This window comes from Lithobates pipiens, unplaced genomic scaffold (assembly GCF_037356315.1).
Source record: "Lithobates pipiens isolate NorthernLeopardFrog02 unplaced genomic scaffold, aLitPip1_a1.2 Scaffold_23, whole genome shotgun sequence".
NCBI classification, from domain to species: Eukaryota; Metazoa; Chordata; class Amphibia; order Anura; family Ranidae; genus Lithobates; species Lithobates pipiens.
The window spans coordinates 90,788,495-90,814,016 of NW_027507785.1; the positions used below are offsets into that span (position 1 = coordinate 90,788,495).

General features: G+C 42.4%; 2 protein-coding genes across 3 annotated transcripts in view; one reads left to right on the plus strand and one right to left on the minus strand.

The window, feature by feature from the left end:
* The window catches only part of TASOR (transcription activation suppressor), a 129,614-nt gene extending 110,923 nt beyond the window's left edge, over positions 1-18,691 (plus strand). Inside the window, exons 24-25 of one of the 2 annotated variants that reach the window (XR_013262311.1) lie at positions 13,087-13,423; positions 17,169-18,691. Coding sequence is in view for 1 of the 2 variants with exons in the window: in XM_077452041.1 (XP_077308167.1) it covers positions 13,087-13,115 (29 nt within the window). In the remaining variant the exon portion in view is untranslated. Of the gene's footprint in view, positions 1-13,086 lie in introns of both variants that reach the window. The other variant, XM_077452041.1, reaches the window with a different exon arrangement.
* The window catches only part of CCDC66 (coiled-coil domain containing 66), an 83,708-nt gene continuing 67,615 nt past the window's right edge, over positions 9,430-25,522 (minus strand). The window contains 5 exon segments of the mRNA XM_077452043.1: positions 9,430-9,684; positions 11,983-12,110; positions 15,968-16,233; positions 18,829-18,866; positions 24,512-25,005. Coding sequence (XP_077308169.1) covers positions 9,631-9,684; positions 11,983-12,110; positions 15,968-16,233; positions 18,829-18,866; positions 24,512-25,005 — 980 coding nt within the window. The 3' untranslated portion in view covers positions 9,430-9,630.

A 25,522-nucleotide genomic window follows, 5' to 3' on the forward strand; every position in this document is an offset into this window, starting at 1 on the left:
TTGACCTCATGATTCTCATTAGCTCTGACATGCACTGTGAGCTGTAAGGTCTTATATAGACAGGTGTGTGGCTTTCCTAATAAAGTCCAATCGGTATAATCAAACACAGCTGGACTCAAATGAATGTGTAGAACCATCTCAAGGATGATCAGAAGAAATGGAGAACACCTGAGTTAAATATGAGTGTCACAGCAAAGGGTCTGAATACTTAGGATAAATCTGTATAAATCTATAAGAATAAATCTGCAAAAATGTCAACAATTCTGTGTTTTTGTCAATATTAGGTTCTGTGTGTACATTAATGAGGTTAAAAAATTAACTTAAATCATTTTAGCAAATGTCTGCAATATTATAGAGTGGAAAATTTGAGGGGGTCTGAATACTTTCTGTCCCCACTGTATTGGCACCAAGCCATCAGTAGCAGATCCTTTTAAGTCCTGTAATTTGCGAGGTGGGGCCTTCATGGATAAAACTTGTTTTTTCCAACACATTCCACAAATGCTCAATTGGATAGAGATCTGAAGAATTTGGAGGCCAAATAAAAATCTGGTAATAATTGTATTTCTTAAATCATTTAGGACTTCATCAGACCAGGTCACCTTCTTCCATTGCTCCTATGGACCAGTTCTGAGGCTCACAAGCCCACTGTAAGCTTTTTTTTTTTTTGGCTGTAGACATGGGTCCACATGGGCACCCTGACTGGTCTGCGGCTCTGCAGCCCTATATAGAACAACCTTTTATCAGTAATTTGAGCTACAGTAGTTCTGTTGGATCAGACTACCTGGGCCGACTTTCGCTCACTATATGCATCAGTGAGTTCATCCGTTTTTCTTCTTTGGAGCACTTTTGGTAGGTCCTGACCACTTTAGGCTGGAAACATCCCACAAGAGCTGCAATGTCGGCGTTGCTCTGACCTGGTTGTCAAGCCATTGCAATTTGGCCCTGGTCAAAGTTGCCCAAATCCTTCACTACCAGCAGTAAAGTGCCGCTATTCGGCTGATAGCGGGGTGGGTTTAACCCGTTACCAGCCGAGAGGGTTAAAACCACCGCAAAGCGCTGCTACAGAAGCGCTATGCCAGTGGTATAGCTGTGCTGCCCCATTGATTTCAATGGGCAGGAGCGGTGTATACCGATCAAAAGATGCGGCTAGCAGGACTTTTTTAGCGTCCTGCCAGCGCACCACTCCAGTGTGGACGCTCTCTGAGCTTTCACATTGGAGAGACAGCAGCGGCTGTTTCAGGGCGCTTTACAGGCGCTATTGTTAGCACTGTAGCACCTGCAAAGCTCCCCAGTGTGAAAGGGCTCTTACTCTTCAACGTTTTTTTTTTTTTCTACTTTCCGTACCTCAAATTTCAGGACACCATGTTCACTTGCTGACTAATATTTCTCCAAATTTCAGATGCTGTTGCAACTAGATAATCAATGTTATTCATTTGACCTGTCAGTGGTCATAATGTTATGGCATATGGGGGGGGGGGAGAGAATGGATATGTGTATATCCAAATATCACAGTAAACTGCCTTTACCCATTGGCCTGGCAATCCTATTGTATTATGAGCGACCAAAGCAGATACAACTATCAGCAATGTGTCAGGAGACAGTTATTGAGTTCATTATGAGGGTATTTATCATTACTCTGCACAAACCTCCCTCCCAAAAACTGAAGATGCACTCCATTTTGTCTTTTGAAGATCTCCTCTGCCTCTTGCTTAAAGCGGGAGTCCACCGGGACTCCGCGTTTTTTTTTTTTTTTAAAGCCAGCAGCTACAAATACTGCAGCTGCTGACTTTTAAAATAGTGACACTTACCTGTCCAGTGCGCCCGCGATGTCGGCACCCGAAGCCGATCTCTAGGTCGCCTGTCGGGTCCTGCCGCCGCCATCTTGGGTATGGGAATCAGGAAATGGAGCCTTTCGGCTTCATTTCCCGGTTCCCTACTGCGCATGCGCGAATCGCGCTGCGCAATAAGGACGCTCCCCGCTGCCTCTGGGATCTGTGTTTCCCAGCAGGCAGCGGGGCACTTGCGGGAAGGGGCGGGCACTTGCGGAAAGGGGCGTAAGTTACGCCCCTTTCCGCAGAGAGCTATCCCGGAAGTGGGTGCAGTTACCTGGATTATCCAGGTAACTGCACCCCCCCTCCCCCCTGAAAGGTGCCGATTGTGGCACCGGAGGGGGGGAGGGTTCCGATGAGCGGAAGGTCCACTTTAGGGTGGACCTCCGCTTTAAAAACTGAAGATGCTTTCTATTTTAGCTTTTGAAGATCTCCTCTGCCAGAAAATCATGTGTATATAGCAACTGTCCCCACTTAACCAGGTGGGGGTGGAAATTCAACAGCATAGCTCAGCAACCCCTGCACCCATTTATGTAAAAACCTTGAGGAGCAGAGATGGATTTCTGACTGACAGCTCAGGAAGTGTTACCTGAAAGAACATTGCTGTACCTTCTCCTCACCTCTCCTGTTGTATCCAGACCTGCAGCTTGCATTGTGAATGATTGCAACTAGAGAAAAGGGTTTCCATCACAAAACTACAAGCTGACAATAGCACAAGGCCGATATTACCCTAGGCTTTCTGGCTAGTAGCTGTTAGCTGTTGTCAGTTTGTTTTTGTGAATGAAAGTTCTCTTCTTGAACTGCAGTAATTTACAATGCAAGCTGACAGTTTTCAGTAGGGTTATACTGATACTAAGCATTTGCACAAGTATCGGTACTCATGGAAATGTGCTGATACCTGAAACCGATACCTTCAGGTTTGGCTCTTTCATCTGTCAGCGCGATTCCTTGCCCCTGACAGATGAAATGTATAAAAAAGAATGCAGGCAGTCATTGGTTAAGGATGCCATGGCCCTGCTCCTTAACCACTTAAGCCCCGGACCAATTGTCAGCCTAAGGACCAGAGGTCTTTTTACAATTTCGCACTGCACTGTTTTAACTGGTAATTGCGCGGTCATGCAATGTTGTACCCAAATGAAATTTGCGTCCTTTTCTTCCCACAAATAGAGCTTTCTTTTGATGGTATTTGATTGCCTCTGCAATTTTTATTTTTTACGATATAAATGGAAATAGACCGAAAATTTTGAAAAAAAAAAGGATATTTTCTACTTTTTGTTATAAGAAAAATCGAATAAACTCAATTTTAATCATCCATTTAGGCCAAAATGTATTCAGCCACATGTCTTTAGTAAAAAAAAAAAAAAAAAAGTCAATAAGCGTATATTTATTGGTTTGCGCAAAAGTTATAGCGTCTACAAACTAGAGTACATTTTCTGGAATTTACACAGCTTTTAATTTATGACTCCCTATCTCATTTCTTGAGGTGCTAAAATGGCAGGGCAGTACAACCCCCCCCCCCCCCCAAATGACCCCATTTTGAAACGTAGACACCCCAAGGAAATTGCTGAGAGCCATGTTGAGCCCATTGAATATTTTTTTTTTTGTCCCAAGTGATAGAATGACAAAAAAAAATAAAAGTTTACAAAAAATTGTCACTAAATGATATATTGCTCACACATGCCATAGTTATATGTGGAATTGCACCCAAAAATATATTCTGCTGCTTCTCCTGAGTACGGGGATACCACATATGTGGGACTTTTTGGGAGTCTAGCCGTGTATGGGACCCCAAAAACAAATCACTGCCTTCAGGATTTCTAAGGGTGCAAATTTTTGATTTCACTCCTCACTACCTATCACAGTTTCGAAGGCCATAAAATGCCAAAAATAACATAAACCCCCCCAAATGACCCCATATTGGAAAGTAGACACCCCAAGCTATTTGCTGAGAGGCATGTTGAGTCCATGAAATTTTATATTTTGCCACAAGTTGCAGGAATATAACAAACTTTTTTTTTTTTTTGCACAAAGTTGTCACTAAATGATATATTGCTCACACATGCTATGGGCATATGTGAAATTACACCCCAAAATACATTCTGCTGCTTCTCCTGAGTACGGGCATACCACATGTGGGGGACTTTTTGGGAGCCTAGCCGCATACGGGACCCTGAAAACCAAGCACTGCCTTCTGGATTTCTAAGGGCATTCATTTTTTTTTATTTCACTGAGCCTGAATCTGACAGATGAGTGACTTCCTCTTCACTATCTGTCATGCTCAGAAACGTGTAGGCCTCTTTACTAGTGTACCTTCGCTTTGCCATTTTGGGCTCTACAACAAACAAAACTTCCTGAGGCCCTAAAAGGCCAGGATAATGCAAATACCCCCCAAAATTACCCCTTTTGGCAAAGTAGACCGTCTGAGGCATTGCAAGTCTTTTTTTTGAAGTTGTAATTTGTTTTAACATACTGTCATCAATGCAGTACAGCAGCATTCTATGACTGATGTGGTAGTGAACAGGAACACTGACTTGAGCCAATATGCAAAAAAGTTAAATCTTTTTTAAACATTCGTAATTTTTTTTTTTTTTTTTTTTTTTACATACTACGTGACTGAACTACATTGTTAAAAAGTAACATTACTCTGCTGAGAGGTTGATCAGGATTTTTTTTTGTTTTTTATACTTTGTTACAATGATCTTTGTTGTAACCGCAAAGTTTTTAACTGTCATGAATGGTTTATATTCATGGCAGGTGTGATCACTAGTGATTGGCTAGAGCTAATCACATGGTAAAGGGGGCTGTGCATGGCCCAGGTACCATGTGATAGCTGTGTTCCAATCATAACATTGGCAACAGACCTGTTATGAACTAATTTATAACAGCTGTGTTTCCTATGTGAACACATAGCGGTTGCATTATCACTGGGCCCCCTAGTACTGAGATTCACTATCTGCTGTACCTGGGGGGGGCCGTGTGTGGTGGCATGACTCAGCTCCTAAACCCTGAGCAGGCACGTGATGTGCTGCATGTACTGTGGCAGGACAGCAAGTGGTTGATGGTCATGAATGACAGCTTGCTTACTATGACCTTTGGCTAAAGCTAATCGCATGGTACAGGGTGAAGAGACTGGCCTAGGTACCATGTGCAGTCAAGAAAAATCAGCCATGAATGTCTCATGTGTAATCATATGGTTAACACATGAGACCCTGGCTGCTCACAGCAGCTGGGTACTGAGCACTGTGCCCACTGGACTGTGCACCTCAGCTGCTGCCTGCAGTAAATGTACTGTGGGTGGGCAGTAAGTGGTTAAAATGGGGCTCTGTCACTAATTGATTCTGTACAAAGGGCCCTAATCTTGTTCTAGCTATTAATGTAAATACAGCTTCTTATAGGACAGCTTAAGATACTATGAAGGCCTACCTTTAAAGTGGTTGTAAATCCTTACAAACCACTTTGACCTACAGGTAAGCCTAGATTAAGGCTTACCTGTAGGTCCAAGAAATATCTCTTAAACCTATACGGTTTAGGAGATATTTGCCCGAAGACAGGCACCGCTGTCTACGGAGCATGCGCCGTAGACAGCGGCGCGCAGGCACACTGAGCGCGGCATTGTCAATGACTAAGATGCCGCGGGAGTGACGTCATCGCAGCTTCGCCGAATGACAGCGGCGGAGCTGCGAGACCCCACCGAGAAGATGGATGCGCCGGACTACAGGGGACAGCAGTGACTCCGCTGGCTCCTGTGTCAGGTAAGTGACACATAATGGACTACTATGCAATGCATAGTAGTCCATTATGCTTTGCCTTTGCAGGGAATGAAAGAGGAAGTAAACCCATCAGGGTTTACTTCCTCTTTAAAGGCCTCCCTATTAATGAAATTATCTTGGTTAAAACTAAAAGCAGATGGGAGATAAAAGATGAAAAACATAAATATATAAAAGTGTATGTATGTATGTATATATATAAAAAAAATATATATAATCCACAGTAGCACTCTTAAATGTGTCCAAAAACATGTCCTTAATGAAAAATAGATATGAAAAAGTCTTGTGAATTCACACCAAAAAGAGTCCTTATTGAAGAGTGCAAAGAATGCATTAAGATTAAAAAACTCATGCTTTTAGAACCACTTTAAGCAGTTACCTTCTGCCCTGCTCTTTTGTGTGAATGCCTTTGAACAATTCATGACATAAATCTCCGGAATGATTTTGATTTCCATACATATGTGCAAACTCCTGTGGCATACATGTATGCCCATGGAAGGACATCTAGTGAGGAACTTGACAGATCAAAGATCTCATAGGAAAGGTTCTTCTACCCCAGTGTAAGGGGTGCATTCACACCTGTGAATTCACCTAATGGCAGTTACATGTGAGAACCCCAGCAATTTGCTTTAGGAGGCAGCGCCTTTGAAAACAATGGTAAGGCTGCTGGCTCGTGCAGCTAGCTAATCCTGGCCACTCGCATGTAAATTTCTCATGGTGATCGGCCCTGAACGCTGAGGTACAGCAGCAGATTTCTTGAATACTTGCTGGATCATCTTGGTTGAAAATGGAAGAATTTCCCCCTCCCCATTGATCCAGCCTTGCACAGGAGAACTTTGTACTTGGCCATTGTGAGCACATTGACAGAAGACCTCAGGATTCTTTCAAACCAATCCAACCTCCTGTTGCAAGGTCCATTCTCCTTTACAATCAAGGGTTTTAACACCATGGCTGTTAAAGCCAGGGTCCTAAGGGACGGGAGAGTCTCTGATTTAGTCATTCCATCCCATTTGAATGCTAGGAAGAGGACATTCAGAGTTACTACAGAACTTGGAAATCCTATTTTGCCTGGTGTGAAATTTGGAGTTTTCACCCTTGCAAGTGTGGTCAGTCATATTCTGGCTTTCCCTCAGTCTGGAGTGGATCAGGGTTTGGCCTTGAGAACAAGCAAGGGGCTTATTTCAGCCTTGGCAGTCTTTTTCACATTCCTTGGAGCAGGCCTTTGTACAAAGCATTACATGCATTGTTCCCACTGGTTATTTTTTGTAGTTATTACATCAACTGTATGGGAATTGGCTGCTCTATCCTGTAAGCAACTCTTTCTGGTATTCCATGGACAGATTTAGCTGTCTTTTTTGACTAAGGCAATTTCTTTATTTCATCTCAACCAGTACATTGTGTTACCATCTTTTTGCCCAAAGCCTCAGAGGCCAGGGCTCATCACACCTTGGATGGGGACTGCGCTTTAAGGTGTTACCTGAAGTTGAATGCTGCTATGTGGCAGTCAGTTTTCTCCATTTCCTGAGGAACCAAAGATGCTTCAAAATTTACCATTTCCTGTTGGATGCTTATAGGTTAAAAGGGAAAGTCTCAAGCCTTTTGGTAGTGACTCGTGTAACTAGGAGTGTCTATGCTTTGGGCTAATCATCATCATCAGGCTGCAGTAGCAGGTTTGTAAAGCCACTACTTGGTCTTCTTTCAGATCCTACTTTTATTAAAGCTTTACCAAGTGACTGATGGGGCCGCTGTGGCTACTACCTTGGGCAGTGCATCTTGCAGGCTGCTGTGTGAGGGTCCAATTTGTTTTGGTTATGTTGTTATTTAGGACCTGTTGGCTAGTTGCTATCCCCCTCATGTTCAGTGCTTTGGGACATTCCCATTTTTAATGAGAATGAAAATACTGCGTTTCCCATGATGTACAATAAGGAATTTTTTTTTTCTTCAAATTTGACCAAGAAAAGGAATTTTTTTTTTTTTTTTTCTTCAGGTAGAGTACAAAGATTCCACCCTATTCCTTTTTTGTGGTGCATAGCTTGCTACAAAAAAAAAAAAAAGTGAAGCCTTGCCTAAGAGAGGGGGCTGTTTGTTTTACCCATATCGAGTGATCAGAAGGTGGCAGCATATCCCTATTTGTAATGATTGACAACATTCTGTAGCCAGTGATGTACTCCAAGTTTGCTTTTTTTTCCTCTGCAATAAGATCCCCAGTTTTTCACAATTTTCTGTTATACCCTCTCAACACCACCACACTCCCCCCTTCTCTGAGTACAACTCTCCTGTGAGATCATATTCTTCTAGAGGTATGGAAGGGAGGCACCCATCCCGATTTTAAATGTATGTAAAAAATGTCAAATTTGCCCTGGGTGGCAAGTGAATAAATAGACGAGCTGAATGGGTTCTCTTTTCCAGTGATGAAGCATGCTTCCCAGTATCCCATAAACTGATTGATCAGGTAAAAAATTTGTGACCACATCCACCAAAGTGCCACAGTTTGAGATATAAGACCCCATCAGTTCAGAATCAGCTAAAAATTGGTCCCCTCAATCAGGTTTGTTAAATTCTGTGCATATTCCATATACTGGTCCAGATGCTATGCCAATGCTTTGAGACCCAGTTCATTAGAAATCCGGGCATACAATGCAGACACATTGCAGATGACCCCCCCCCCCATTTTATGTTTCTAGACCATTGGCTACCCTATCATTTCTGTATCATGTGTTTTATACCAACAATATTCGATCAATCCAGTTACTCCCTAACCTAAGAACTACCCTATGCCAGCCACTAGCTAGCCCCCTTAATGTAATTGTGTTTTTGCACTTTTGGTGAAAGATTGGCTACAGTGGGTTTGTTAGAAAGGGGGTAAGTTTGTATCCGATTTTTATTTACTCATTGGTGATAGACTTGGTTCAGGAGCCAACACCTTGCCTTTTCTGTGTCTACAACCACTTGCCTACTGGGCACATTCACCCCCTTCCTGCCCAGGCCAATTTTAAGCTTCTAGTGCTGCCGCACGTTGAATGACAATTGTGCAGTCAAGCAACACTGTACATAAACTACATTTTTATAGTTTTTTTTTTTTAGACTGCTTTCAGTGGCATTTAATAAAAACACTTTTTTTTATAAAAATGTTTTCTATAAACAAAAACAATTTGAAAAAAAAAAGTCTCCCTCAGGATGTGCGCTAGGGAGGTTGCATTCACTGATAGGCACCACTGAGGGGTGGATTGCTGATAACCATCAAATCCCGTTTACCACATGATCAGCTGTGTCCAATGACAGAAGTAAAAAGCTGCAGTGATTGGCTGTTTACCCCCAATCTGTGATCAGCTGCGTCCAAAGGAGGCAGCGGAACAAAATACAGATCACCGCCGATGCGTTGCTGCAGGCAGTGCAAGCACATTATATGACGGCCTCCTGGCAAAGTGCAGACGCGCTGTAGCTGTTATTCAGCTATAGCGAGGTTGCAAAAGAGTTACAGATGTTAGCAATATTACCCTGAGGATTATATCATCCCTATAATCCTCACTTTATGAATAAACTCTGAACAGCTGGAGCGAAATGCATTGGAACTTGCAGGAACTAGGTGGCACAGTTTCTACTTCAATACATTGGAATAAGGCTTTCAATTGGAGAGCAGCTTCCCTTTCTTTTAATTAGTTCAATTGTGGGACTTGGTAATGTTTATCCAGTGCCAGCTGAAAATCTGCGGCCAGAATCTGAGAAACAATGGAGATATGAGCCTGCGGTAGAATTCGTTATTTTTTTTTTTATAAACACATCTACATTTGTGCACTAATGAGCCTATTAAAAAAAAAAAATACATTTTTGAATTTACATATTAAAAAAATATTTAATTTAGTAAAAACAAGCTTTCCAAAAATCAACAAATACTCCTATAAGAAGTCTGATAAATAAACACAACACAGCAGCAAATACAAAGGTTAACATTGATAATTTAACAGTACATTCTATACATATAACTTAAACAAATCCACAAACATCCAACTGGACAGCTGTCTGGTTCCATCATCTTAAACATCAGGCATCAAGCCGGTCTCCAGTTCTCTTTGTTTTTGAAGCAAACCCTGACATAAGAGAAGAGAAATACAAGAGTGTATTAAAGAAAAAAAAAAGTATATAGTTCAGTAACTGATGAATTGCCTAGAAGTAATCTTGGAGGTAACTTTCTCTTTTTTCCAGTTCTAGATTTTATATTTAATATAGATTTGTGAAACTGCGCTTGTGGGGGAAAAAACCCCCCAAAAAAACAAATATGCTTACACAATAAGCAACTAAAATAGAAAAAGAGCAGCACTAATCCAAATTTGCCTTGCAAGTGACCCAAAATGAAACAAACATGAGTGAATAATACATCAATAATATAAGCGATCATAAAACAAAGCATGAACCTAATAATCCTCAGGTAACATAAGTCCATGCAAAAATCAAAAGCCCAGAAATGTGTTGCTATGACAACAAAATGCAAATGGTGTTTGTTCTTCATTCCCACTCCAAATTGACACTGTGGAGGCTTACCAATAAGAATTTCAGTGAACAAAATGGACTGGCTGTTTTGAAAATCCAGGGCTTACATCCACTTTTACAACCAGCATCATCTGATCAGGTATGTATATGAAGAGAGGAAGAAAGGAAGAGCCAAAATGTCCCCAATAAATCCAAAACTATACTCTATTGAGCCCACTCTGCTTCCTGACTAGGAATCTACTGTACACTCATTTGGTTCAGATACAGACATTGGTCCTTCAGGTGGCTTCTGGGCTCAAAACAGTCCCCAGTTTTTTTGGGCTGGTTAATGGTCTTGTGTTGTCCTAACCCCTCATTTGGGATTGGTTTTGGACGTACCAAATGTATCTGCATTCATGTGTCCCTCAATGGCTGAGAATGAAAAGAGGCTTTTCTTTTTTTTAATGTTCATGCATTTGGTGCTACTTACTACAAAACATGTGTGCTGAGTAGAAGAGGGGTTAACTTGGGGCTGGTTTACCTTTTGCTCTTTGTCAGTGAACCATCCTTGTGTAGACCGCGGTATAACCCGACTACCTAAAGTGTCTCTCAAGACTTCCAAGAACAGCCTTTTATATATAAAATAATATACCAAATATATAAAAAAAAAAAGATACACACACACACCTTAACCATTTTCTGCCCACACTATACCCCAAAGAAGACTACATCATGTGCTTCCAAGGCTGGGAGGGCATCAATAGACATCCTCCTGTGATGGCCAGCGTCCTTCGGATTAGGCTGATCACCGAAGAGGGGAAAAAGCCAATCAGAGCGGCCCTTTAACACATGATCCAGCTGATCACGGTAATAAACAGAAGGCAGTTATTGTCTCTCTCCCTCCCCCCACGATCAGCACGAGGAGAATAGGAGAAAGACGGTAACCGGCTTCTGTTACAGGGACATTGTTCCCAATCTGTGCCGCCAGTGCTGCTAATCAGTGCCAAATTACTTGCAAAATTTTCTATGAAAAAAAGATTTTTCTTCCAAATTTTCTTGCTTTTTTTGTTTTAGTAAAAAATTAAAATCCCAGTGGTGGTTAAAACCACACGATTATTCAAAGAGTGGGCCTTAAAAGTAGAACTATTATGGATAGCGCAAGAGGGGAAACCCATCAGTTTTTTTTTTTCTTCTCGCCCTTTTTGCTGAGCTTTCCCTTCACATCTTGTCCCATAGCCAAACAGGAAGTGAGAGGAAATCCCTGCAAGTTAAAGTGGTTGTAAACCCTTACAAACACACTTTTTGCTACAGGTAAGCCTATAATAAGGCTTACCTGTAGCTACCCAGGATATCTTAAACCTGGATGGTTTAGGAGATATCCCCTGTATTTGCATGTGCCGACGTCATCGGCTCATGCGCACTGAAGCAATGGCACATATGTGCCATTGCTTCAGTTAGACTGTGCCATTACTGGCAGCTCCCACGTGCATGCTATGCTTACTAGCTCATTATGCTTTTGTTATGCAGGTTTCTTTTGGGGGGGTTACAACCAATTTCTTTGGCCCCACAGGTCACCAGAACTAGTGTCCCCCATTGGAAGAATTCCCCTACTTTTCTGGGAACAACCCAATATTTGCCATTTTCTTTTACATTCACTTTCAATAACGGTAAACAGGACAGATAGAGAGGATGAATCTTCCTGAAAGGGGCACAGAAAAAAAACTGACAGGTGTTCGAATCCCTCTCCACCCTATCTAAAACATTTAAAAAGGTTTTGATTTTAGTTATACTTTAAGTGCTTTTAATAGTTTCCAACATGTCTAATAAGGCAAAGTCAACATGAAATTAGGATACTATATGTGAAATTGTATATCTGTCAGTATGAGTGTTTTATGTAACAAGGTTAAAAAGGGACAAACCTTCCTTAGTTCAGACAGCCCTCTCAGTATTGCTTGCTGTCGATCTTTATTTCTGACAACATTTGGATTCAGCAACGGGTCCCTTGCATGATCAGAGCTAAATATTTGTCGAGATTCTTGGTCACCAGCTAAGATGGGGGGGGAAAAACGGTTAACTTTCAGAACAAATACCATCATCATGCATTTAGTTATCCGATTTGAGTAAACTATTATTGCAAGCAAGCACTTTCTTGTTAAGAGTTTTTCTTTCAGATTTACCAAAACCATATAAATGAGGTCAAACCTTAGGAGTTTCAATTTGTATGCAATCAGGCAGGCCCTTGCACTACATGGTTTTGGTAAACCTGAAGGAAAACTCAGCAGAAAAACTGATAGTGTGTATGGGGCTCTATTGTTTTGACCCAGTTCATATTTTGAGCATCGCAGTTAGAGGCTTATTTGGGGCTGTACATCTACACAGCATCAACAGTCCATCAAGCCATGCTCTGCTGCTTTTGACAGCTGTCTGTGGGCCTTTGTTAATATTATAATGAACAAGAATTCCTGTAGAACAAAGTAGAAGAGAAGGGCATCAAGCTGCAGCCCTCCAGCCATTGCGGAACTACAAGTCCCATGAGGCACTGCAAGGCTGACAGTTACAAGCATGACACGCAGAGGCATGATGGGAATTGTAAGTAAGCAACTGCCGGAGGACCACAGTTTGATATCCCGTCCTACAGGAACTCTTATACAAATAAAGAGCTATAGAGGCACAGAGGTAGTCAGCTGAGGTGTATAAATATGAAAATCATAGAAATTCTCATCCACGTAAGGGGTGGCCTTAAGACAACAGTTTAAAAAAAATATGGTCAGGGAATTCCTGCGAGACAACTGGTAGGCAGATATGGGCATTGTATTTTCCACAAAACGGTGACCAGGTGTGCACAATTCCCATTGGTGCCAGACAGGCTTAGTGTGCTATTGACCTGATCTTGGATCCGGATTGCTCTTCTGCCTACCCGTTCCTGACCTTGGTGCTGGTGTTGACTACACTTCTGGCTATGCCCCTGTACTGCATTTGCTGACCTTGTCTAGACCTGTGACTTTGCTTCTGTCTCTGAATAGGCTCTACATCATCTTTGAGTGCTTTCTAAGGCTGTCACCTACATCAGCTTCAATCATCACAGCATGTTCCTGTCTTCAGTCAGCTGGAACCTGTGACCAGCCTCCTGCTCCAGACCTGTGGTGTATGCGGAGTGCTCCTTTAACCTCAGCTGGCTCATCCTGTATGGTTGCAGTTCCTGACCTGCTGTCCTGCCAGACTATTCCAGCCTGCAAGTTCTACCAGCAACACCTGCCAGCACTCAAGTTCCTCCTGTCCCTCTGCACCATCTGTTCCACCTTCAGTGGGGCCTGGGCTGGGCATACAAGAGAGGCCAACCTTGTCATCTCAGTCTATCAGGTATGTGACAAACATTTATAAAGAAAGCTATAGGCCAACTGATGTGGCTAGCACAAGGGCTTAGTTGTTAGCCTAGGAGCATTAGGGCCGTTGGTTGGAATTTGAACCACAGCACTACCTGCCTGGAGTTTGCATGGTCTCCCTGTGCCTGCATGGTTTTCCTCCAGTTTCTCCAGTTTGCCAATATAAAATATGCAAAATTATATATACACAACTTCTTTCACTCATGGTTAGTGTTTGGCTAAAGCCATTTATTATCACTCAACTATGTTTACTCTTTTTAAATCATAACAGAAAAAAACAAAAAGGACCCTGATCAAAAGTTTACATACTCCAGTTTTTTTAATACCATGTATTGCCCCCTTTAACATCAATGACAGCTTGAATTCACTTTATTCTGCTGTAGCCAATGTTGGAATGTCCAAGTACATCCCATGCACAGTTTTCCTGGCCGATGAATGCAAATGTTCCTCCAGTATTTTTTGATAACATACTGCATTCATCATGCCATCAATTTTGACGAAATGTCCTGTGCATTTGTAGCTCACACATCCCCAAAACATCAGTGAGCCACCTCCATGTTTCACAGTAGGATTGGTGTACCTTTCATTATGGGCCTTGTTGACTCCTCTCCAAATGTAGAGCCCCAGAGAGTTTTCCATATCCAGAACCATTGCCTCAGAGCTTGCCTGCCTCTGACATCTAATTCTGTGAGTAGGCCAATTGGGCAAAGCACCAGTGAGCTACCTCTGTTTAGACTGATGGGCACCTTTAAATTTCTCCATCAGTCACTACTATAGAGGGGTTTAACGATGGACAGGGCACTGAGATACACTCTGTAGGGGAATGTGCGCACACTTTCTTTTCAGCCACAAGGAAGCATTTCCCCATTGCCACTTCTAATCTACAAAGAGCGATATGAAATTTCTGGTCCGTTCCTGCTGCCTGACTACAGTGACCTTGGTCACCTTTGGCCATCTGACCATCACCAACTGCCTAGGGTTTGCAAGTACCTCAAACCTTGCCTCCTACCCTCAGCTTAATTGCCTCCCATGTGATCGAAATAAGAGGGGACAATCCTTCTGCAACAAGTGACCCCCAGAATTACAAATTGTTCTGGGGACCTTTGCTGTGTGACCTTCAAAGGTATCGATATCCGCAAGCCGGATTCCCATTACCCTATGGGGGTAATGGTCCACATTGACTTCGGAGTCTTCCTTGGCATTGCCAGGAGGCTAAAACCCCCTTTTCCACCGCTTATATAGCTGCACTTCGTGGACTGCACGCAGTACAAAATCAGCATAGCTCTGATGTAGTGGAGCCTACAGCTTCCTAGTCCTCGTTTACTTTTCCCATGGTCTGAGGTTTTCTGTTTTTTCAGCTCTAGGCAGTCTAAACTGTTCAACCATGAGGAAAAAGAAATTCCTGACCTGGTGGGTCAATTATCAGGGACTGGGGAGTTTGTTCTTCCTGTTTTCTGGAAGGTGTTGTCAGAATGCTACATTCACATTGGTAGCCAAGGCTGACAGTTTAGCAGCTTCTAAACGCAACAATGCTGCACTTTGTGCTATGGCCACATGCAAACTGCCAAATTAGGTGCAGCTAGAAACTCAGCAGAAACACTGTCCCTGGGCACGCTGTCTGCATCAAGGGTTGGTCAGAGGCTCTATTCATGGAATAGAGACCGCCTTGGCCATTGACAATGCAGAGCAGTAAAATCGTAGGCAACATTAGTGTCAGTGAGTGCAAAAATAACCCCCAGCATGCCTTGAGGAAAGGGCCCCCGGGAACCAGTGGGTCAGGGGGGCCCTTCATGGTTTCTTGCACCAGGGCCCTCAAGGTTGTAGTTATGCCTCTGCAAACTGGATATTCATGGACACTGGGACATCCAAGAAATTAATTCAAGGGGTGGGCAATAAGGCAAACAGAACAATGGCTGCAAGGCACTCAGTGGCACTCCATGTCTGTTTTGTTGGGCCCATTGGTAAAGACTGGACAGCCACCTGGTAGAACATGAAGGTATAAAACTAAAGACCAGACAGCCTTAAAAAGCTGAGCGGGGCAATGTCAAGTGCATTACGGTTACCTAGCAAGATATGTTAACTGCAAAACAAAGACCTACTTACAGAGAGAGCCTACAGAGACTGGGTCACGCCAACGATTGTGGCACGACTCTAAACTTTGTAGTCTACAGCTGATGCAGAACACAACGTTATGGAAAGTGCCACAATATAGCACTTAGTGCTTGAAGGTCACATTATAGGCTCATATCCCAGTATTCAGGGATTTTTTATAGATTTTTTTTTCTCAGGAGGAAAATGCTGCCAACCTCCTAGGGCACCATCAAAAAGCTGAAACATGATATTTAGGAGCCTTCAACTCTCCCCCCCAACCTCCTGAAGTTAGCTGCATCAAACTTAAGAATGATTATCGTATGTCCCTCATTGGATGCTAAACAAATCCTGTTATTCCAAACACAATACAATTAGAAAATTACCTGTTCTTTCTGCCATAAATTTTTAGCCCAAAAAAATGCAATCTTACCAGTCCGCTTGTACTGGGGATCATGTGTTGATGGTCTTGACATTGGAGCATCAGGGTCCAGATAGTAGATCTCCTTTGTCCTAACATATGGTACAAATTGCGAGGAAGGTGGTCTATGGGCTTCTTGTTTGTCCAGTTCTGGGGATGTATTATTTTGGGGAGAAATGGGATTCCCACTGTAAACTATAGGGACAGGAGTTTTGTGTGGTCTCCGCTGAGCTTGCTGTAATCGATTTTTCACTGCAGGAACTGGAGGAGAGTCAGATCTAGATGCAAAAAATAAATAAAATAATATTCCCTTAGCTTACCTATAATGTACACCTATAATGCTAATGACACCTACTGTAACTGAAAATCTGCTCTGAAGACTTGTTTATGTTGGTTTTTCACCACACCGCATATATAGTGTGAGCAGGGCACAAAGAAAAATACAATTGTTTTCAATGTGCCCTGTCCACACCATACATGTGTGGTGCTTTGCAGAAAAGAGCAGTTCAGTGGACATGGTGTGAACAAGCCCTAAAAATGCTACATGCTGGTCTTCATCTGGACACAGGCTTTAAGGGGTAAGTGGTTCTGCGTGCCCAGTGCTTTGAGCTCTAAAACTTATAGGCTGCTGTTAATTCCTCCACATAAAAAAGGTTAGCTCACCTTCTATGAAGAAGAGCGTGCAGAAAATGCTACAAGAACTGTTTTACCATCTTGGGAACATCTAATCTTGCATGCCTGACAGCCAACAGCACAGGTAAATGTGTCATTGCATAGTAAAAGCCCCATGAAATGCCTATTGTCAGAATCACAGCCAGCATCATTAGGGATGCAACGATATGAAAATTATTAGCCGAAAATAGGGTTATCTGCCTTTCGCCGATAGAAAAGGAAAAAATAAATATAGTGCCGATAATGGCCGCCGAAAATGTGCCGCTGAAGGCCGAAAATAAAATTCATATTAAAATTTTGGTGCACCACAAAAGAACATTGTTGTGTCGGCTAAGAAATACATAGTATGTACACACTGTGGCAAACAAGCAATATGCCATTGAAAAGACTGAGCTTACAACTTATCTTTATTATTACATGTACAATGTGAGTATATAGAATCTTTATTAATTATCAGTGTATACGACACCACGCCATGTATGGCCTCTTTTATATAGACATTCTGGAGATTTTAATTGAACATTTATACATCTGATGGCAGATCATTAACTGAAGAGGTGGATTAACGCCTTATCTCTCTCGAGCAAGATTGCCATTCTTCATTTATGTACACTGTTACTCAACTGACACAGGACTTTCTTTGGACACCTTTGGAGGATTGATTTATATTGTGTATCAGAGCAAAAAAGGTTTTGACTTTATATATATTCTAACTGACATTTTTTTCTTGGTTAAGAAATTCATTGTTGTAGCCTGTGCTACATACAGTCAGTGCTGGTCTCTTCTGGGTGTTGTTCAAAATACACTGGATCTCTTGCTCAGCACTTCCATCATTCAGAGAAAGTTTTTTGTAAATAAGAGGTGTTCTCTGATTGGGAAAGGTACAGAGAAGGGGTGGATGATGTCATTATTTTATATTTATTTTTTTTACTGTCTATTTTGCAGTAGTAATGAAGGCTTAAATCCCCCAGTTTTTTTTTTTTTTTTTGCTGTCCGTTTTGCAGGGGAGGCTTCCTTCCACTTCCTGTATTGGTAAAGCAACAGGAAGTAAGAGAAAAGCTCCCCAAAGTTAGAGGAATGTTAGGTAGTGGTCACCGGGAAATTTGTCAAGATTGCAAGTTATGGCTTTACACACTATTACACTTTTGTTGCCACGATGTTAAAGGCTTACATCGGTGGCTTTTACATACTGCAGCCACCAGTAAATTTGTGTGTATATCACAGGCCAACTTTCGGCTTTGTGGTAGAAGCTGCCCGATCATTTCCACAGGCGCTGCAACAGAAGCGCCATACCCCCATCCGCTTTCTACCCTGGGTACCACTGCCCCACCTGCAGGCCTAGGATTGGCATGGCAGGCGGTGCTGGGAATAGGTGGAGGGAACTTCATGAACATCCGTTCACTTATCCTCCCCTCCAGGTAATGAACCAGGAAGAGACATTTATTACCTCACTTCCTGGTTCAGTGATGTCACTTTGCAGGAGCACTGGTGGGGTGGTTTGTGCTCCACTAGCTTCAGTGAAGTTCACAGAAGATATCATGGGTCTAACACACCTGATGGTCTCACTAGGGAGAACCTATCGCACTACTGGTCCCCCATGTGAAAACAATAACATTAAGTGAAAAACAAAAATTTTAAAATAAATTGTTTATTTTTAACACACTACGTACAAGTAGTCCCCTTTCACAAGTGCACCGCCCCAGTGTGAAAGCACTTGGGCTTTTACAATCGGACGGCATGGGATGCAGTTTACAGGCGCCATTTCCCAGTGTGAAAGGGGTCCAAGGACGACTGTGCTACACGTTTTACATCGTCCTGCATGAGATCCCAGGGCCATTATTCACAGTTAACTCTAATAGGATGGCTTTTAAAGTGTCGCCTGTGGATAATTTTGGGTACCAAAGCTTCTTGCAATTATACGGGCATACATAATTTTAATGCTTGAAATGCTGGATATCTCACCACAACCGCATTGTTTATATTTTAAATATGTGTACTTTATTGTATTTGTGTGAATAAAATTTACTCTATTGCATTTGCTTAACATATGCATTTGATAAACCATTGGAAGCATTTTATTCTCCAGAGTCTCTGCTTTCAGAAAATGTATGTTTCGGGGTTTCTTCAGGCGTAAAATATGATTTTTATCATGTGTGCAAATAAAATAAAATATAGCTCTGACAGTGAATAGCTGCACTTACCTTGTGAAATATGGGTCAGCTTTCTGAACTTTTTCCTCCTGCAATAAAAGAAGACTTCTGATAAGAGCTGTTAATCTGCAATATGTGTATATAGCACTTTCTGTGCTGAAATGCTAAAAAAAAAAAAAAAAAAATCCTTAGCTAATTTAGACTTATACATTGTATGTTTGGGTTACAACAGTGAAAAGTGTTAAGGCTCACTTACACCAGCTTGAAAGTCCAAATTCAGCAGACTGGTGTATATAATGTCAGGGTGGTGTGATGCATTGCTACATTACACTGAATTGTTTAATTAAAAAATAAAAACGAATAAAATATAATTGTGACAATTGTGTAATAGAGTCTATGTTTCACTGTGCAACAAGGCACAACACACACTAATGCACAAAAGTTTTAGGCAGGTGTGAATAAATGCTGTAAAGTAAGGATACTTTCAAAAACTATATATTTTGTTTCTTTTTATCAATTTACAAATTGCTAAGTGAATAAATAGAAGAAAAATCTAAATCAGAATCGATATTTGATGTGACTACCTGTTTGCTTAAAACCAGCATCAATTTTGACACTTGCACAAAATCATGGATTTTGTAGGATTAGCCAATTATACCATACAGGTGCCAAGGATAATCAATTTCATAGACTGATTGTTTCAAGGAAACAATGCAGCAGATGAAAGAAACATACTTCCTTTCGTTGTGAAGTGCCATCAGGATAGAACTGGAGGAAACCAGTGGGACCCAGTTACGCTCATCTACTGGAAAGAAAACGTGGGTCTGGGAGCTGGAACCGGACTTGGAGTAATGAAAGAAACATTTGATGTAGGATAGGAAGGTGGAAACAGTCTCCATTAAACCTTAGATTTGTGTGCCTGGCAAAGCAAAAAAAAAAAAAAAAAAACTGCAAAGCGAGACAAGTTGCCAACCACAGGAGTACACTATACCTTGAAAAAAATCCTCTACGAAAAGATTAGGTACTCTTTAGGGGCAAGAAAATTTATTAAAAATGATTCCAATCGGGTAAACATAAAAATAAAAAAAAGCAAACTGTTATATTTACCTGCTCTGTGCAACAGTTTTGCACAGAGCAGCCCCAACCCTCTTCTTTTTAGGTCCCCTGCCAGCGGCTCTAACCACTCCCCCTGCCGAGTGCCCCCAATAGCAAGCCCCTTGCTATTGGTGCAGTTAACCACTTCAGCCCCGGACCAATAAACACCTTAAGGACCAGAGGTCTTTTTCCAATTTCGCACTGCGCTGCTTTAACTGGTAATTGCGCGGTCATGCAATATTGCACCCAAACGAAATTTGCGTCCTTTTCTTCCCACAAATGGAGCTTTCTTTTGATTGTATTTGCTTGCCTCTGCGATTTTTTTTTTGGCGATATAAATGGAAAAAGAGCGAAAATTTTGAAAAAAAAAAAAAAGGATATTTTCTTCTTTTTGTTATAAGAAAAATCGAATAAACTAAATTTTAGTCATACATTGAGGGAAAAATGTATTCAGCCACATGTCTTTAGTAAAAAAAATGTCAATAAGCGTATATTTTTTGGTTTGCGCAAAAGTTATAGCGTCTACAAACTAGAGTACATTTTCTGGAATTTACACAGCTTTTAATTTATGACTGCCCATCTCATTTCTTGAGGTGCTAAAATGGCAGGGCAGTACAAACCCCCCCCCCCCCCCAAATGACCCCATTTTGGAAAGTAGACACCCCAAGGAAATTGCTGATGGGTATGTTGAGCCCATTGAATATTTATTTTTTTTGTCCTAAGGGATTGAATAATGACAAAAAAAAAAAAAAAAATGTTTACAAAAAGTTGTCACTAAATGATATATTGCTCACACATGCCATGGTTATATGTGGAATTGCACCCCAAAATATATTCCGCTACTTCTCCCGAGTATGGGGATACCACATGTGTGGGACTTTTTGGGAGTCTAGTCGCACACGGCACCCCGAAAACCAATCACCACCTTCAGGATTTCTAAGGGTGCAAATTTTTGATTTAACTCCTCACTACCTATCACAGTTTCGAAGGCCATAAAATGCCAAAATAGCACAAAACCCCCCAAAATGACCCCATTTTGGAAAGTAGACACCCCAAGCTATTTACTGAGAGGCATGTTGAGTCCATGGAATATTTTATATTTTGCCAAAAGTTGCGGGAATATTACAAACTTTTTTTTTTTTTTTTTGCACAAAGTTGTCACTAAATGATATATTGCTCACACATGCCATGGGCAGATATCAAATTACACCCCAAAATAAATTCTGCTGCTTCTCCCGAGTACGGGGATACCACATGTGGGGGACTTTTTGGGAGCCTAGCCACGTACGGGACCCCAAAAACCAAGCACTGCCTTCCGGATTTAAATATAAAATGCTACCAAAAAAACTGTTAGCGATCGCAGGGATCAGGCCTGACTCTGCGATCGCTGCAGTTATGTGTTTAGTGTTTTGTAAGTGACAGAGATCGATCGATACTGCACTTGGGTGGGCTGGGCAGAGGGGCAAAACGCAGGTGCTAGCAGGTATCTGGGCTGATCCCGCTAACAATGCATTTTTTTGGAACCCTGAACTGCTGGGGACGCTAGTATAGATCTGATCAGATCAGATATTGATCTGTTCAGATTCTATACCACCACGGGAGGTGTATGCTTTGCGCGTGGGTGTTAGCGGTACTGGCACTAACCTAGCGCTGCCTGGGCGACGCAGACCCTGACCCTAAAACCTAATTGATATCACCCGCTGGGTGATCAGGGGGTTAAACCTTTATTGGGTAATAAATGGTGGGTGCCCTGATGCTATAAAAAGCAAACTAACCAGAGTCACCCGTAACACTTATACGGTGATCAGTGGTGAAAGGGTTAACTAGGGGCAATCAGGGGGTTCAAATTTTTATTAGGTAGTATATGGGGGTCCCTGGCGCTATATAAAAACCTGACGGGGAACCTAAATAACTAACTGGCTAACCAGCGTCACCAGTGACACTTATACTGTGATCGCTGGTGAAAGGGTTAACTAGGGGCAATCAGGGGGTTAAAACCATTATTGGGTAGTATATCGGGGTACCTAGCACTATAAAAACCTGGCGGTGAACCTAAAAAAATAACTAGCTACCTAGCGACACTGATGCAGCGATCAGAAAAATTATCGCTTAGTGACACTGGGAAAGGGGGTGAAAGGGTTAACTAGGGGCAATCAGGATGTTAAAACCATTGGGTAGTATATCGGGGTACCTAGCGATATAAAAACCTGGCGGTGAACCTAAAAAAATAACTAGCTACCTAGCGACAGTAGCGACACTAATGCAGCGATCAGAAAAATGATCGCTTAGTGACAGTGGCAAAAGGGGGTGAAAGGGTTAACTAGGGGCAATCAGGATGTTAAAACTATTATTGGGTAGTATATCGGGGTACCTAGCGCTATAAAAACCTGGCGGTGAACCTAAAAAAATAACTAGCTACCTAGCGACACTGATGCAGCGATCAGAAAAATGATCGCTTAGTGACACTGGCAAAAGGGGGTGAAAGGGTTAACTCTAGGGGCAATCAGGGGGTTAAATTTTTATTGGGGGCTACCCTGGACCTAACACTAACTGCCCTGACAGTTTTTACTTTTACAACTGACACTGAATGCATTGATCAGTAAAGAAATGATCAATGCAATCAGTGACACTGTGACTGGGGGGGGGGGGGGGGGGGGTTTGTGTACCTATGTGTCAGTGTAGTGTTTTGGTGCACTTATTTTTAGTCTTCTCCTCGTAGTCCGGTCAAAAAGACCGCCCCGAGGAGAATGACATCACTTCCTCCTTCCTGTGTAAACAATACACAGTGGGAGGAAGTTAGTCATTGGCCAGGAGCGATCGAGAGGGGGTGGCCAGAAACCAACGGCCATCCCCTCATCACGGATCGCTGCTGGAGGGAAACGGACCGCCGTATCCAGCGGGACCCCCCCCACCCACTGGAAGGCAGACACGTACATGTACGTGCTTGTGCCTGCCTGTGCCATTGTAATGACGTACGTTGGCAATACAGCGGTCCTTAAGTGGTTAAGCACTCCCAAGCCACGCTCCTGTGAATGGACATTGATCATTCACACACAGAGCACAGCTTGGCCCCGCCCCTACACTCTCCTCATTAGCTCACTGGCTGTGCTTGATAGCAGCAAGAGACAATGGCTACGCTGCTGTGTGAGCCAATGAGGAGAGAGACCCACTGCTGGATCGAGATGGGGCTCAGGTAAGTATAGCTTATTTGCCTTCATACATAGCATTTATGAAGATTAAAAACCTTCTGCCTTCAGAATCACTTTAAAAATAATTGAATGAATAAGGAACGATAAAGAAACACCTTGGTTAAAAGTTTTGGCCTATGAAAACAGAGTCCAGACACCATGTTAGGAGAAGGAACTGTAGAATCCCCTCATTTTAAAGTGGTACTAGCCTTAATTAGAAAAGATACAGTTTCCTTTTTAGGCTGTTTAGGTGAGACTTGGGTATTTTAAGCTCTTAGGATCAGGAGGAGCAACATGTTGCAGTTATTAATCTTAAGAAAACACCTCTATTATGAGGCAGGAAAAGGAATGGGCACCTGAAGATGAAGGGGGGTTAGGTGGCAGCAAAAGCAGACAGCAAAGTGCAGGTCCCGACTGGGATTTATAAGAAGTTCTGAGGGCCCAATCTTTTTCTGCACCAAGCTCAGTATACTCCTTTTAGTAAACCAAAAAAAAAAAAAAACTGCACTCATTGGCTAATTGGGGACATGTCCCGAATCCAATCCTGCCTGTATCTACCAGTAGCTGTTGATAAAAGAAAACCTGCAGTCACTGGCTAATTGGAGAGATGTCCACAATCTCCTAAACTCTGCCTGAATCTAATAGTAGCTGTTGAAAGTTGAAATCCTTGTTGCTTTCAGGTTCATTCACTGCAGAGGAGATCAGGGAGCGTTCTCTCCCACACAACATCCTGAAGCCATTTAGCCTGGTCCTGGGCTCCCCAGACGTATCTGGAGAACCCGAGAGCCTCCAAGGTTGGCACTGGCAGGGAAGAGGGCAGGCTTTTCAATATAATGTAAAAGTGAGCACTTTTACATCAGCGTTGTTGGCAGAAAGACACCGAATCACCTCCACATGCGCCAGAACACACCATTTCCCCCTACAGCATGCCCCATGATGTAGCCCAGGCTCTGCTGTCCTGTGGGCCTGGGACCCATATTGATCGTGTCGCTGGATAGGGCAGGCATCTGTTCTCTCAACACCACTCCCATATCCAGTGACTAAACCAGGAAGCGACGCATATTACTTCACTTTTCGATTTGTTGAGGGCATTCCTTGGAAGCGATGGCTAGAGAAGGAGCTAGTAGAGCATGATCTGTACTTCAATAGCTTCAGCAGAGTGTAGGGGAGAGACAGCAAGGTTCTAATAGACCCCTGGTGTCTCATTAAAGAGAACCTGTCACGTTAACAACTCAATCACATAGGGAGCTATTGATTCACATGTGGGCCCTCTGTGCACGCGCACACGCACACGGTGCTGCCAAGGCTGAAAATGATTGCACTACAGAGTGGGAAAAATAAATCTTAGATGCAACATAAAAATATTCTCCAGGCCTAGTTTGACACTTCTGTAACATGGACTTTTTGTAATTTTTACACAGAATGTTCAAGATTGGTTTCCACCTTATTACCTTTCGAAATTCAAGTGCAGGTTTGATTTTCTCTGACGGGTGGGAGATTTTGGCTTCCCCTCGAGGAACAGGGGACCTTTCTGGAGACTGGTCTTTTCTAGTATTGAGATTATTGGAAGAGTTTTTTTCCACCAAATGACGGAGCTCCATCTGTCGCCTCACTTTACTTTCCTCCCTCTGTTTTTGTAGTCCTTTGGGGTACCTCTCAGAAGCTGGGACAAACTTTCTTTGAGGTCTGTTTCTGTTCCAGTCAGGTTTTCGTCCAGGTTCCCTGGCCTGCTTTTCAGTCCTTGCATACTGGTCATAAATGTCATTGATTGTGTTTTCTTTTGTAGATTCGCTCCTGTCTCTTTGAGACGTTACCTTGTTCCCCAGTTGTTCAGCCTTTGACTGCTGGTAGGTGAATTCTACAGGTATATCAGGAGAGGCGTTCTCTTGTCTCCAGGACTGCCTTTTAGAAACAGATTCAGGCTTTATCCTAGTATCCAGATCATCTGTCAAGAAGAACATACACATACGATCAATTTTTGGAAGGATCAGATCTAAGCTTTGGGAATTCAGCCTAGCAATTCAAGCATTACCATTGCCACCCTATCACAAAGAAAAAACAGGAATTTTGACTTACCTGTAAATTTCCCATCTGAGAGTACAGTACATAGGGGATAGTGGCACTGTCACATGGTATGCATGACAAAACGCTGTAGTAACACTAAAGCACCAGACGGACGCCACATCAGTGTGGCTAGGACATGTGCCGGACTTCCATAACTTTGATGTAAGTGGATAATTGCACCAGTTTTATTCTTTTTGAGAGTACAGGACTTGTATTCATAGACCCTGGGTTATAAGGCTGCTACCTTCAGGTAATCAGACAGACAATGGTAAACATTTTTTGCAAGGGTCGCCCCCTAAAACAGATCCATGTTACCCTGCCTACTACAAGCAGTAAGAAGTGATCAAGGCACAGAGGAGACCTGTGTCTTTTACTGTACTCCAAGAGAAGAAATTTAC